This window comes from Mus caroli, unplaced genomic scaffold (genome assembly GCF_978045245.1).
Source record: "Mus caroli unplaced genomic scaffold, Mus_caroli_1 scaffold_2, whole genome shotgun sequence".
Taxonomy (NCBI): domain Eukaryota; kingdom Metazoa; phylum Chordata; class Mammalia; order Rodentia; family Muridae; genus Mus; species Mus caroli.
In genome coordinates this window covers 120,905,724-120,921,045 of record NW_028227257.1, presented here as the reverse complement: position 1 = coordinate 120,921,045, position 15,322 = coordinate 120,905,724, and the positions used below count along the sequence as shown (strand labels likewise).

The 15,322-nt window shown below is 45.9% G+C and overlaps 1 protein-coding gene across 5 annotated transcripts in view; it reads left to right on the top strand.

Moving 5' to 3' along the window:
• Positions 1-15,322, top strand: part of Tanc1 (tetratricopeptide repeat, ankyrin repeat and coiled-coil containing 1) — a 237,244-nt gene that overhangs the window by 169,164 nt on the left and 52,758 nt on the right. Inside the window, exons 1-4 of one of the 5 annotated variants that reach the window (XM_085834887.1) lie at positions 1,780-1,869; positions 7,586-7,849; positions 13,098-13,220; positions 13,937-14,218. In XM_085834887.1, the coding sequence (XP_085691013.1) occupies positions 7,825-7,849; positions 13,098-13,220; positions 13,937-14,218 (430 nt within the window). In that variant the 5' untranslated portion in view covers positions 1,780-1,869; positions 7,586-7,824. Of the gene's footprint in view, positions 1-1,779; positions 1,870-1,979; positions 2,138-6,614; positions 6,792-7,585; positions 7,850-13,097; positions 13,221-13,936; positions 14,219-15,322 lie in introns of those variants that run through there. The other 4 variants (XM_085834888.1, XM_085834889.1, XM_021177913.3 and 1 more) reach the window with 4 other exon arrangements.

The following is a 15,322-nucleotide window of genomic DNA, read 5'->3' as shown; positions in this document are numbered from 1 at the left end:
GACAATCCAGCAGAGTCAGTTTCCTGTTTCTGCCATTATGGGGTGGCAGGAATCATTTTTAGGCTGCCAAGTTTGTGTAGCAAGCAAGCTGTCTCACTTGCCCCAAGACTTAACAAACAAACAAACAAACAAACAAAACCATACCACCACAGTGTGTAAAGATTCTTCCTCTTTATTAACAATAGATATCCCAAGCAGAAGGGTTTCAAGTTAACCATTAGCCACTCTGGCTAAGGGTGGGGCTGTTCAAAGCCTCTTCCCTTCCATTGCCTTCTTCACTGCTTACTTCAACCTGCCCAGGTTCTCACTTGCAGCATCCTGCACCTGTTGCTTTTGAGAGATGGTGTTGGGGAAACTCCAGGAAGACTGGAGGGCTCTGTGCCATGGCCCTGCCCCCCAACTCTGAATCTCTCCCAGATGATGTGTCAGCTCCGTGCACCCGTCCCCCCCCCCTGCCACATATCCCCACCCCCACCCCATTTCTCGTCTGGACCACAGGGTCTGCTGCCTGACTCCCCCCAGTCCGTGCAGTTGCAGGTGGTGAATGCCAATCTCAGCTCTTTGTCTGTTTTTCTTCCTTTGCCTTCCTGGGGTGCTGATATTTGCCCCCCTTCCCTCACTCATTTAGAGATGGGAAGCAAATATAAGCTTTGATGGGAACACCTTCATGGAAACATTTCTCTTGCACGAATGGTTCCTACTAAGCTGTGGGGCCCTCAGGCCATCCCTTGCTGCCGCTCGGTAGGATGTGCTAACATTGGCTTCCATGACCAGTTGCTTAGAACATAAGCCATCTTCTTATCTTCTGTTGACTCTCTGTGCCCCCTCCCGACTTATGAAATGAAAGTGGTTCTGGAGGTGGCCCTAAGTCTGTTCGTTTCTGTGACTTTGTGTCTCCTAGGAAGGTGATCAGATGTGGTAATTTAATTGTACTTTCTTTTCATTTTAGAATCATAAGTCCCACCCTTTTGATTTTATACTTCTGCTGCCCTGCTGCCACCTGTATCGCCATCTCCCCTCCCAAATTAGAATGCTTTGAAATTGATTGGGTAATAACTATTTAGAACGTTTCAAATCTGGGTTAATAGTCATTTTGCTACATTGCCTGCAATTTAAAAATCATCCTTAATTATAGAAGCCTTCTAAAATCTCTTGGGTAAAGAAGGGGAGTTTCTCTTTACATTTATGATCTGGTAACATAGTAAACATGGGGAGAAAGCCTTGGTGGTCCCAGCCAGCAGCATCTGCACCAACTGCAGCCACTGTGGGTGTTTGGGTTTTAAAGGCTGTTCTATTGGAACAGGCAAGCATGTATGGGTACCTGCTGTGTGCCAGGACACACTTGTTCAGTATTGAGACAATAAAAAGTAAGGCACAGTATCTGTTTTCAAAATTGTCTCCTTATGGGACTATGAAATCATTCGTCCTGACACTGGCTTAAGTGGACCTCTCCCATGGAAGGTACTTGCTCTAGGTGCATAATAATGCCAACCACTGTTTGCTGAGAGCCCTTTTCCAAGGAGCCTGGAGCTCTGGGGCATCGCTTGAGTGTGCCAAAAGCTCCATTGTGGATGCGGTCCATGTATAGATTTTCAGAGCATTACCAAAGCACTGTATAACTTGTAGAAAAACTCACATCCAGGCCTTCAGACTTTTCCCAGAGACTTTCATTACCACGCCAGATCCAATTGTGGCAGTGTTCTCGTTGGGAGAGGCGGGTCCAGTCGCCTCCCTCCCACACGGCCCTGCCTGCAGCCATTCCTTCAGGTATTTCCACAATTGAAAGGCCTGATGAATGTACCTGAGAACGGCAGCTGGGTCGCCGGCCTCGCTGCGTGTTGTGGCAAAGCATACCTTGCGCAATTGCGGGTGAGTACAGAGCTGGAGATCTGGTACAGAGACCTGGCTGTCACAATCCAGTGCACAGGGTTCCCAGCACAACACCCAAAGGGCAGGGCTAGCCAGAAGTGCCAGGCTCTCATTCTGGGGCTGTGCAAGAGGAGAAGCCAGATAGTCCCTGGAGCTGAGGGTTTCCAGGGCCCCGTCTGGGCATTCCCTCTGGCAGGAGGGCTAGCTTGCATTCTTCCCAGGGAACCTTCTCCTTGCTGAGCTAATAGATACTAGGAGCTGGGAGCAGGTGAGCCAGGAACTATTGTGTGTGGTCTGTGCTAGTGTGTAGAGGGGTTGGCCTGGGGTTGGGGATTCGAGAGATGTACAGTCCAGCATACCTGGCCGGAAAGATGATGTCACGAAGAATTGAGCTATGCGGTCTTTGCCGGTGTACTCTGGGAATCTATCCTGAGCAACTGTTGGCATGAGGTGTGGTTTCAATGGAGAGGACTGAGACCTTTTGTCTGTCCGGGGACCTAGAGAAGTGCTACGGTGTTGCCTTGACTCTCAGCCTCAGAGTTCCTTTGCTGCGTTGAAGTGTAACCTCAGAAGTGGTCAGAGGACCTTCCTTTGGTCGGGGCAAGGAAGGCACTAAAAAGGCTGGATGTCCCCTTTTAGCCTATTTCTTTCCTTCTTCCACTTCCGGAAGCAGCCGTTATTTTCCTTTCCTCTTTGACTTTTAATCCATTGCTCTAGGTTTTAACTTTGAAGCTCTTCCCAGCATCCATTGAACAGGTGTTTCAATGCTACTTTGTTTGTCTTCAGTTGTCTGGGAAGGGGAAAGAGCTGTTGTGCTAATAATTTAAGAGGCACTTTAACCACGACCTCCTATTGAAATGTTTCCAACCCCAGGGAAGGGCGTGGTTCTCTGTAGCTCAGACTGTGAACGTGGAGAATGACTGACAGCCTATTCAGTGCTCGAAGAAAATTGTAATTTCTGTTTTCCTTTATTTATAATGTATATTTTGGGAGTATGTGCTTCATAGTAAATAAACTAGAGCAGTATATGTTCATATTTTATCAATGTATCAGGGTACATTCTGGGACTCGTGTGGCAGGATCAGAACAGCATTCTGAGGCATGTGACACTTCAGGAGCTGTGGGACTTTCCTGTCAGTGAGGATGGTATGGTAAGGGCTTAGGCCAGAGCCGGGTACACCGTAAGTAAGGAAGCCCTGTTATGCCAGGTGTGTCAACCACCGTAGTAGGCATATTATTTCTTCAGAATACTCATTACTCAATTTTTGCTCCTGGGGGGATAAACAGTGCTCATTCATAGATGTAGAGTGAACCTGGAGTTTTCTTTGAGGGTACGAGTCAGGCAAAGGAGATGAGCCCAGAGAGACGATGGAAGTCAGGATCATGCAGTTATACTTGCTCTCCTAGGAGTGGTCAGAAAGTGATGTTAAGTCCCCAGTGGGAAAGGGAAACACGGTTGCATGAGTTTATGTCTGTAAGATGGACATGAATCCCCTGTGCCATGTGCCTGGAGAATCTACAGTTCCAGTTCTCAAAGGGTGGAGAGCCCAGGTTGGATCTCAAAGCATTTGTGTTTAAGATACTGTTCTAGGTGTGTGTGCACACTGTGTATATATACCCTTTCTCTGCACCTATCCTTCCTCTCTAGCTCAAGTAAGACCCTGCTGCTATGTGCAGCTGAAACTTGGTCAGTGCACTAGGCATGAATTCGAGTTGTAATCTGCCTAGCTTGCTTAATGCTCTTTCAAACCTACAGTGTGATTAGGTCCTAGTGAGATACTTGGCTCTGAACCTACACTGGGTTTTTTGGGGTTTTGTTTGTTTTCTCTTATTTCATTTTAAGTGTACCTCCAACATAGAAGCTGAGATAAGGCAAAGATGGTAGAGGAAAAGCCAAGGAGGGAGCAGTTACTGTCTACCCTTACTCACTACATTATTTGGTGACTGAGTGGATGACCTGATGACAGCAAACCCTCCCGTAGCCACAGCCGCTCCTACATCCTGAGCTTGGGCAAGCCAGGGAGGTCTTGCCAATGCATTGCTTGCACAGAGAAGGGAGCTGCTGTTGGATATGCCACTAGCTCTCTCCAGGTCTGTCCCTGCCTCTGTAGAGTGGGGTGGGCTCCTGGCCTGGGCACCTCTTCCCAGATGCCATGAGGATCCTCTTTCTGTGTGTGCCTTCGAATCTCAGGAAGGTGTTTAGAATGTGTGAATGAGCAGGTACACAGGAAGATTGACAACTTCTCCAAGTGTGTACAGTAAGAGAAAAGTGTCCATCAGGTCAAACTCTGTTTACCACATTGTGGGGCACAATCTAACCAGACAGCTTGATGGAACGTGGGCTCATGTGCCTTATGTCCGTGGTGGAAGAGTGGCTCAGACTAGGTGAGTGATGAAGACAGGCATTTGTCAACAAAGGCTGGCATCTCTGCCAGCTGCCGGGTAGAAATGGTAGAATTGTGAGTGCTTAGATGATTTCAGATTATCTTTTGGGGGAGAGGGGAGATGTTAAACCATATTTAGAAATAACTTTAACATTTTGTTTTTATTTTGACTTTGTATATATCTGTGTACATGTCACAGATATGACAGTATCCACAGAGGCCAGAAGACTTCAGATCCTTAGAACGTGGGAATTCCAGGCAGTTGTAAGCTGCTTGATAGGGGTGCTGGCAGGGGCACTTACCTCAGGGCCTCAGGAAGAACAGCCAATGCTCTTAACTACTGAGCCATCTCTCCAAACTATGCTTTAGGGGAGGGGGTGTTTTCATATTTAATATTGCTCTAGGTGTGTGTGGCTGTGTATGCACACATATTCTTCAAAGAATGTTTATACTAATAACCTACAAAGGAGTTTATGCTGTTGTTAGCCTGGAATCTTTTGCAGCAGTATACTATTTATTATGAGAGCCAGATTTCTCTCTCTCTAGAAGACAGGACCTGTGCTTCTTGAGTGCAAGGAAAATGGAATCACTGGCCTTTCCCTGCCCCACTGGTTTGCTTCGGGGCCTTAGTGATAGCTGAGCTGAGCCAGCAGTCCACTGCCTGCGGTTTGGGCAATATGGCAATCCCACTGGGCTTCAAGAGTCTCTGGATACACACTCTAATGACAATGAGTCCCAACCTTTTCTAGCCTCCCTTCCAAGTGGCTAGCTCAGGGCTAAGGGCGTAGCTCTGCAGTAGAGTACACAGGGTCCTGGATATAGAAATGGCTACACTCCAGTGGAGAATTCCAGTGGCTTAGGGCTAACTTCTATCATCCACTTTTCTTTCTGTCATCACCAAGACTTGAGGGTTCCCACCTATCACCTATCACATCCTGGACACCATGGATAAAACCTTGTCTGTCCCTCTCTGAGAATTAAGCCTTCAGCCTGTCCTGCCACCAAGGAGCCCAGGCCAGGCTCTTCCGGCTGTCCCCAGCTGCTTCTTAGGACCCTGAGGCTGCAAGTCTGCTGTGCTGTCGCTTGTAACAAGAAGTGGGATAATCTGGGTCCCTTGTCCTCCTCTTAGGATATTAGTTAGAACTGAGGTATTTATTTAAGAGCACATGGTACAGAGGGATATCACCATGAGGGACACTTTTTCTTAAGGCCAGGTGATGCCAATAAAATAGCCAAGACAGGGAAGCCAAGCTACCACCCCACCCCCACAAACCCCCTACCGCACCCTCCCGTCTGGACATTCCATTCCCCTTTTATCTCGCCATCATTTAGATGTTGGAGCAGCCTTGAAAACTTAACTCATAACCCGATGGCTCAGGAGAAGCATTCAGAATTCCAAATACTGGATTTAAAACAATTTGTTTTATGGGACTGATTGTATTTTTATGCTTTTAACTTATTAACAGAGTTACTATTAATAATGAATCCCCATAAATAAACAATAAACTCATTAATAAGTTAAACCATTCCTGTAAGGCACTTGCAGCCTCTGGCGTAGAGCAGACCTCCAGTGAGTGTCAGCTGCTGCTGCTAATCCAAGACAGCATTCCCACAATGGGAAGAGTCACCACGCTTGCTCTACTTCCATGTAAACGGTCCCTTTCCAAACGCAGTGAAGGCTGGCTCAGTTCCAGAAAGATGGAGGCTTGGAGTGGTGCTGCTAGCACAGGCAGGAATGTTGGAGTTAAAATCTTGGTTTCCCACAAGTTGAATCAGACCCCACTCATACCGGCTTTCTTTTTTGGATAGGCACGGGGCCGTGGTCCTGAGCAGGTAACCGTGGGGTCAGTGGGGTATAGTGTCTGCTACAGGTGGAATTGAAATATTAATTGCTCATTCACTTGTTCATTCATTCATTCATTCATTCATTCATTCAGCAAATATTAACTGAGTACTTACCATGCTCCCTCCCCACCCCCCACTGCACTGTCTAGAAATGGAGAAGGTCAACTTGAGGTTCAACACTATAAAGGTTCCCACATGTTGAAAGGGCTTATATAGAGAAAGAAACCAGAGAACAGTGTGTCCAGGCTGCAGCAGCAAGGGCAGCCATAGAATTGTGGCAAGGTGTCCTACGGCCTCAGCAAGGAAATCATTTGTCTGCTAAACCTTCAAAATCATTTCAAAGCGTAAGCCATTCAGTCCTTTTGGTCCTAGATATGAGAGACTCTCTCCAAGCTTAATTACCAGTTGCTAATACAGTGTGCTCTTCATAGTGTGTGGATAAAGCTCCAGGCAGCTGGATCTGAGTGCACTCTGACCAGCTCTCTCCCATTTGCCAGGATCCCACTCAGAGGCCTGGTCTGCTGGGATCCAAGCAGGGCATTGGGCTTGGTTCCTATCCTCAAGGACACAAACCAGCATTAGGTCAACAGTTGGGGCCGTACGAGTGGCCGGGGTGACCTGTGGTTACAGGGCATTGAGTACTGCTCAGACAGTCTGGAAATCAGGAGCATCTCCCTGTAGCTGCTGTGGAGGGTGAGTTCTGGGCTTCACTTTCCCATCTGCTCAGTGCTTTTGCCTAGATGGTTTGGGGTTGGTTTTTTTTCCCCCTCCACTGTTTTCTCCACCCCTATTCCCAGCTCTGGTTTGCTTTCATAGAAGTTAAAATTTAATTCTAAAACCAGAGCAGACCTTCCCGTACTGGTCCTTACCCCAAACTGGTCACACCAAGTTTTCCATCTGCGTGTTATGAAACGAGGCAAGTTGATCTCTGTGCACCTTGCTGAACCTGCCTTACAGCTGTTAGTTTCAGGGATCAGATTCTCTGGACTTTAAATTGCATCTTTGTTTCCATATCCTGCATCTTTTCTGCTGTAGCTCTTGTGTTACCAGTGTCTTTCCCCAGCAAGTGTTTGGTGGGATTGGGTATTTAAAGATTCAGAGGAATTTAATGAGATATGAGCAATTCATCTTGGTGGTTAAAGGGAATATTCATTATCTCCAAATTACATAGATTCACTGTTAAATCTCAGATATTTTGACAGCTTTTTCATTATCTTCCTATCAGTTTTTTTCCTTTCCCATAGAAGTGATTTAGCAGTTTATTTCCCCTGATAAGCAACATTCTTTTAATTTACCAAAATACATTGTATGAAATATACTTTGATAAAAATCTCTGTAGACCAGAAAACTTTCCATTGGTGCTGGGGAGGGGTGTGTGTGTGTGTGTGTGTGTGTGTGTGTGTGTGTGTGTGTAAAACTCTCAGCAGTCCCAGCTGTGCCTAGACTCCTTCAAAGTATTTTCAAAGTATTTCGATCTCTCATTTCAGCCACAATCACAAGTTCATCGGAAAATGATGACCGGAGTGGCTCCAGTCTGGAATGGAACAGAGACGGAAGCCTAAGGTTAGGGGTTCAGAAGGGAGTGCTTCATGACCGAAGGGCAGATAACTGTTCCCCAGTGGCAGAAGAGGAGACTACTGGGTCCTCGGAGAGCGTGCTGCCCAAGGCGGAACCCTCAGCTGGAGATGGTCCGGTGCCCTATCCTCAGAGCTCCGGCTCGCTCATAATGCCACGGCCCAATTCAGTTGCAGGTAAGGCCATGCCTCTCCCCAAGCCTCAGGTCCCGGTTCCGTTTACTTAATCCAGACCCAAGCCAGGCGTGTGATCTTCTCCCATAGGCCTCAGTGCACTCACTGTAAGCTCACACGGGCTGTTAGTGGTCCTTTTACTCTGTATTGCTTTAAATCTGTGATTGGTAATGTTGACTCTTTGTAGACGAGGCGGGGAGAAGTTCAGTGACGCTGCCCTTCCTGTTTCCCTTAAGCATGTGTGAATTACGGCTTCTTAATATCTCTTGACATAGTGGGCGTTTTTTAAGGTGAAGCTGATAACGAGATCAAAGGATTTCTGATTCAATTGTAAAACTTTATTTTGTGTAGTGGAAGCCCGTCACAGCTGGGAGGTCAAATATTTCTGTAAAATTCAGCTATCATTGGGAAAGCATGTGTGGTAGTGGGAGCGAGAGCAAGCTGCGGCAGCTAGACAGACAGACAGACAGAGACACACACACACACACACACACACACACACACACACAAGCATGGGCTGAGAGTTGGGCGGGCCCGTGGAGGGTGGCGGGAGCAGCCCCACTCTTGTGCATCTTGAAGGTCCTTCCTTTCTATACTCCTGCTCTCCGGCTGAATTCTGAGGAGGTCCTCATTCAGGTAATTCTCTGTCGCCAGCCTAGTGCTTAAAAATGGCCCTCTCACTACCGTGCTGACTCTGTCCATCCAAAAGATCTTTCTGTAATTTATGCTGCTCCTTCAGTATGTGCTAGGTCATTCTGCCTGTTGCTGGCTGGTTTGGTTTTTTTTTTTTTTTTTTTTTTTGCTGGAGCTCTGAAGCAGCTGGTAAATAAATGGCCTTAATGGAAAAGTTGTGAGGTACAACTCTAATTCACTTTCAAAGGAAGCAAAGTGGCCTTGTGGCCGGTCTGGCAGGGAGGAATCGAGGAGAGCATTATACATACAGATTGATGATTCTCCCAAAAGCTCCTCTACCTCCACCCCCGCAGCCCCACCCCCACTCTTCCACCCCCCTCACTGGCTTGGAACATAATGCGTGGTACTCAAGACGTTGTAGACTGTAGTTACCTAGTTATGATGACTTGTAAGGTAACCAATCGTTTTTAAAATTAGGAAACTTACTTTTTAAGCGTGTTGACAGTACTCAGTTGGGGGTGAAGTGTCCCCTCTAGAAGCTCTTTGTGTTGTCTCTGGCTGTGCAAAGGGACAGAGGCGGTGAGCTGATGTTTTCAGAGGCTGCTTGGATGAAGGAGCAGAGCTGACTGGTTTCTGCTGTACTCACCTGTTATCACCTGTGTGCCCTTGAGCCAGGTCTCCTTACAGCAGTGGGATTTACCTCTGGGTTGGAGCAGACTCTGTGGCCTAATGGCTTTGCTCTTGAACTGTGCTGCAAACCAGATGCAGACATAGGTAGCCGTCCTACCTTGTGCTTCTGTTAACCAGTGAAGAGTCTGGTAGAGTCTTCACTGCTCACCTTCCTGCCACCCAAACTGAACCTCAGCCGAGGGAATGGCACCATGTGTCAAGGTTGTAGAAAAGAATCCTGTGCAGCTGTGTGAACTGGACTCAGCATTGCTTATCCAGCAGGTACGAGGCAGGCTGCAGACAGGGAACACTCAGCATCAGTATTGAAATCAAATGTGATGGGCCATGTAGTAAGATCTTGTGAAAGTACCTGCATGCTATCATTCATGTAAACACAGAGCACAGCTTGGTAGGAAACCTGGCCCAAGGGTTAAAGAGTGAGAGCTGATACCAGGCCTCTGTGATAGCTGTCCACATGGGACCTGTGGTGAAGGGACAGAGGTAGTCTCTAAGATCACCAGCCATTCCTGTTACTCAGCCTCCTGAAGAGAAGTGTAGTGAACAAGGAGTTGTCTTTATTTATTTATTTATTTATTTATTTATTTATTTATTTTTAAATCAAAGACTAAAACTCAGTTGACTAGGATTAGTGATTGGGAAGGTGTTTTTCAGAAGGTGGATTCATCTGCAGTGTTGTCTATTACATCAAAAGGAATAAGATGGACATTTTTTTCTTCGCTAAAAATTAAGCCTCAAAGCATTTAAAATTGTATCTTGGCTAGTCTAGAAGTTGGTCATTAAGTTTTACTATATTGAAAATGATGTGTGTGTGTGTGTGTTTTGGTATTTTGCCTGCATGTAGTTCTGTGTGCCATGTGTGTGTGCCTAGTGTCCGTGGAGACCATAAAGGGCTTTGAGATCTCTTGGAACTGGAGCTATGGACAGTTGTGAGCTGCTATGTGGGTGCTGGGAATTGAACCTGGATCTTTGGAAGAGCAGCCAGCGTTCTTCACCACTGAGCCATCTCTCCAGCTCATGAGGTTTTTCTTTTTTTGACTACTTGTCTAATCTTTTGAAACAATTTCTGAATGGATCAGAGACCACTGTGTGGAATTCTCCAGAAAACCAACAAACACAATAACCAACTGAGTTCCAGTTTTCTTGAAATACTAAATGGTGATTGCCCAGGACTTACGGGCAAATACCGTTCATTGGTAGTTGACCCACAGGTTAGGGCATCAGCACACACCGCTCTATACCTAGCTTAGGAGAATACTCCCTTAAGCAGTTTCCTATGGCACACGTTGAAATGAGCTCCTCAGGAAGCCGTAAAGCACCGGGTGTGCACACACGGGCTCTCGTGTGCCTATGCACATGGCCTAGTCACAGAGATGGTAGCGGCGGGTGTTCTATAGTGTGAGATCATTTAACCTCTGATTTCTTGGCCCAGAATGGTTTTTAGCATTTTAGATGTTTACTGTGTAGACTGACGTGAGCCTGACTCTCTGTGGAAGGGTGCAGAATGGCTTCATCACTTGGAGGGGGGTGCCTGGGCTTGTGGCTGAGCTTGTTCCTCATCTCAGGTGTCCTGGCGACTTCAAACGTGCCCTTAGAAGTAGAGCTCACTACAGCTGGTGCTTCCTGCCATACTGAAGCTTTGGGCTCAGCATAATCGTGTTTGTTTATCGTTTGAAAAAGTCTCACCTGGTAGGCTCAGTCTAACAGTATTTCACTACCCCTTGCCTCAGCCGCCTAAGTGCTGCAATTCAAGAATGTGCCCCATGCCAGCTCTTGGCTATGGTCGAAGTGTAGAATCAGCCAAGTGCAGGGGCGTTGATCAGTCTGCCCTGCCGAGGACTTTGGTACAGACACTGGTGGCTAGAAATCTGAAAATAGAGACACTTGATGTGTCCCCATCTCCTACATCCATGTCACACACACACACACACACACACACACACACACACACGCTCTCCCTAACCTCAACAGTGCTTTGATTTCAATCTTTTATAGTCTTTTATTGTATTTTTTCTTTTTTTTTAGTCTTTTCAGTTGTCACAAAATTACAAAGTGAATGTCATGCTCTAAGGGACCAGGGAGAGGGGAAACAGAAGCCTTTTGAAACTCAGTGCGTCTTTGTATTCCTTAGAAGCAAAGCCCTGGCTCTGAAGTGAGCTGTGGGCCATGGCTGTGAAGGCGCCTCTGCTTGAGCCCCAAAGGAGCTGGGATCCTAGGCCTCAGGCATGAACCTAGGATTGGGTTTCTAGTTGTGTTTCTGTCTGGAGCCTGGCGGGCTGGGGGTAGCCTGTAGTCGCTGCAGGAAGTTTCCCTCTGTGTGTGATCTTTAGAGATGCTTGAGCCCACCACTGGATTAACCTGCCAGTCTGAAAATCCTGCCTGAGGAAATTACTCCCTTTATTCTCTTGATTATATTTCCTTGAGGCAGAGCCTCTTGTAGTCCAGGCTAATGTCATACCGTGTAGGTATCCTATCCTTGCTTAAACTCCCCATCCACCCATCTCTATCACCTAAGCGCTAGGGTCACAGGCATATACTGCATGCCAGCTTGGCTGAATCTTCCAAATGCGGGAGCTGTACATAGTCTCTGACCATGAGCAGAAGAGCAGAACACTTACTTAAGCCTGCACAGGATGTAATTAGACAGTGGATATGCACCAGTAAGATGCAGAAACAGTTGCTTGATGCCTGGGAAGGACAGTTGGTAGAACACTTGCTTGGCTGTTTTTGGATGATATTCAAGAGGGGACTGGTCAGGCCCCAGGCTCTCCTCAACCTTTGGTGCTTGTGGAATAAAGAATGAAGAGTGTTGTGGACAACCAGAGGGTGAACAGGAAGGTGAAGGGGGCACAAAGGGTTCAGGATAGATGCTGCTCTGGGGAGCTCGTTGCTGCTAACAGCCTGAGAGTTTTCAGAGTCTCATAGCCCAGTTTGACTCCTGGACCTTGTATCCTGGTTTTCCTAGGGACTTCAAAAACCTTTGGAATGTAACTTCTCCTGGAATTTCTACTTGTGCTTAATGGCCCCAATACTATTTAATAGATACCTGTATGCTGTGACCCTTACTGCCTTGGTCAGAAGTAAACATGATAATGCGTATTAAAATAAATAAATAAATAAATAAATAAATATCATAGATAATATTACATATAATGTGTGGTAATGTATGGCATGATATATTTTATAATTAATGATAATCAATATATATTATTATATATACATATATTTTGGGTTCTTTTTGTTTTTGTTTGTTTTGTTTTTGAGACAAGGTCTTTTCTAGCCTTTCCTAGCCTGAAACTCTCTATGTAGACCAGACTGGCCAGGAATTCATGGTGATCCACCTGCCTCTATCTTCCAAGTGCTAGGATTAAAGATGTGCACCATCATGCCTGGCTTCATACACACACACATTTTATATATATTTGAACAACATATAGCAAGAGCTAGCCTTTAATGTTCTAAGTGCTGTGGAATTGTACATGCAGGTTCCTCCTTATTTAATTAGAAAGGCTGGAGTTCCAAAGAGCACAGAGCTTCCCAGAGCTGTAGAGAAGAATGGCTTGATGTCATCCGTGTATTAGTGGTAGGTTCTGGTCTGTTGCAAGACACTGGTTGTCAAAGGTTTTTTTGTTTTGTTTTGGTTTAGTTTTTTTTTTTTTTTCCATTAAAAAGAAATTATAGTGAAGTCAGTTTCTTTCCAGGAATAATGGTGAATCCTGGCAACTAGATCAGCGTAACATTAAGAATGAGTAGTCTTAATTGTTCCCATTTTTCAAGTTAACAGTCCCGCCGGAAACATGAGCTGGTGAAAATAATTATCCTGAGGTAAATTTTGTTGAACGTGGAGCTGAGCTGCTTAGTAATTTAGTCATTTATAACTCACAGTAGTTTTAGGTGTGGACATAAACCCAGTTTTGCTTTCATATTGCAGCGACAAGTTCTACCAAATTGGAAGACTTGAGTTATTTGGACGGACAGAGAAATGCTCCTCTTCGGACATCAATTAGATTGCCCTGGCACAATACGGCTGGAGGTAGGGCACCGGAAGTTAAAGGTACTTATTCTGGCATCCCGTGTCACGTTGATGAGCTGACCCTGAAACTGAACCATGAAAGTCCAGTAGCCAGCATCCAAGCTGTGCTGCAAGCATGATGTGAAGTGTGTTTGTGCTGTTCTTTAAAAACAATGGGATCTGGGGGGTCTGCTGGGAGCCAGCTCTGAGAACTCGGGGCTTCTTGCTTAAAGCATGTAATCAAATTAAAACTTCCGAAATGGAGGAATAATTCTGTGACAGGGTAGTTGCCACTCACAAAGCATTTTTGTTTTGTTTTTAGCCCCTTAGACCATATCAGCTATATCCTAGTGCCGTGTGTCACGCCCTGCTGTGTGGTCACAGGCCCTACCTGTATCATGTGGGCAAGGCACCCTTGCATTCGGATAGGGCTGTACCCCCAAATCTGGGAGTCTGTGTTTGGATTTCATCTGAGCAGGAGCAGAAGAAACCAGTCTTCCATGTGCTTTTAGATAAATGAGCCAGACATGATTGGGGCTTTTGCTTTGCTTTCTCTGTGTGTTTGAAAATAACTTGAAAGTGTGAAAGGACTGGGAGTCACTGTAACAGGATACCTGGGGGAACAAAAAAACAATGAATAAAGTATTATAGACAAATGTATAGAATCAAGTTAGACCTGTGTTTCTTCTTATCCTAAATGATACTACCTTCCCCTAATGTAGTTTGTTTGTTTGTTTGTTTGTTTGTTTGTTTTGAAGCACGGTTCGCTCCCTACAAACCACAGGAGATCCTGTTGAAGCCCTTGCTGTTTGAAGTGCCAAGCATCACGACTGACTCTGTGTTTGTGGGAAGAGATTGGCTCTTTCGCCAGATAGAGGAAAACTTGAGGAACACAGAGCTGGCAGAAAACAGAGGAGCAGTGGTCGTGGGGAATGTAGGATTTGGGAAGACAGCCATCATTTCTAAGCTGGTGGCACTGAGCTGTCACGGAAGCCGCATGAGACAGATTGCGTCCAGCAGCCCCAGTTTGTCACCCAAATGTATGTGCGTGGTTGCTATTTATCTGGCTTATTACATTAATATAAGATGGATGGCGGGAACTGCTGTTTGAATAAACAGGAATTAACAGTTTTCTGTAAGTTGTTCTAGCTATTGTATTGGGTCTGAGTTCATAGGTTAAGTGAGCTGTCAGAATATTTCTAGTCATAGTATGGTGGGATGTTTTGTTTTGGCACTTTTTCTGATTGGAGAGGGAGAGAGAGGGTCTCACATTGTTATGGGTGTATTAGCTACGGTCTGGGCTGATGGCAGCCTTCTTGTATCCTTCTAACACGGGAACCCTTGTCTCCCTTTTTCCACAAAGGGGGTTTGCATGCAAGGCTACGTTACTACTGGGTGTTTTGATCAAGTGACCAGGGGAGATTTGGATCGTAAAACCAAGTGGTCTGACTACTGGAAAAACAAGGCAGATAGAGTTTAATGTATTTCCTTTCTTTGTGTGTTTGGGTGTGTGTGTGTACACGTGTGTGCACACGTGTGTGCACACGTGTGTGCACACGTGTGTGCACACGTGCATGTGCTTAGTTTCCCTCCCTTTATCCCATGCAGAATTCTTTTAGATCCTGTTTGCCACAGCCTTTTCTTCTCTGCTGGCTTTACCAAAAATACAAAGACTAATTTAAAAGAGACAGAATAGCTAAACACTGGAGTTCTCACTGTGAGCAAGGACTCTCTGCATCCCAGGCTACCTTTGAACCTGAGATCCTCTTGCCTCTGCCTCCACCCCTGCTCCAAGTGCTGCGATCCAGGCGTACCTCGCCGTGCCTGGCTTCCCTGACTGTTTCAGGTGCTGTGAACCTAGGACAAAGAAACTATTCTTAAAATTTGAACAAGAACATGAGAGTTACATGAGATTTCTGTTTTGTTTTGTTTTCGCTTTTTTGAGGCAGGGTTTTTCTGCCCTGGCCAACCTGGAACCCACTTTGCAGAACAGGCTGCCCTCGAACTCAGAGATTTGCCTGCCTCTGCCTCCCAAATACTGGGATTAAAGTGTGTGCCACCACTACCCAGCAGATTTTTTTTTTAAAACTAGAAGAGATGTGACCTAAGAAGGTAACTCACCAGGGGAGGAGATAGGATGGGAG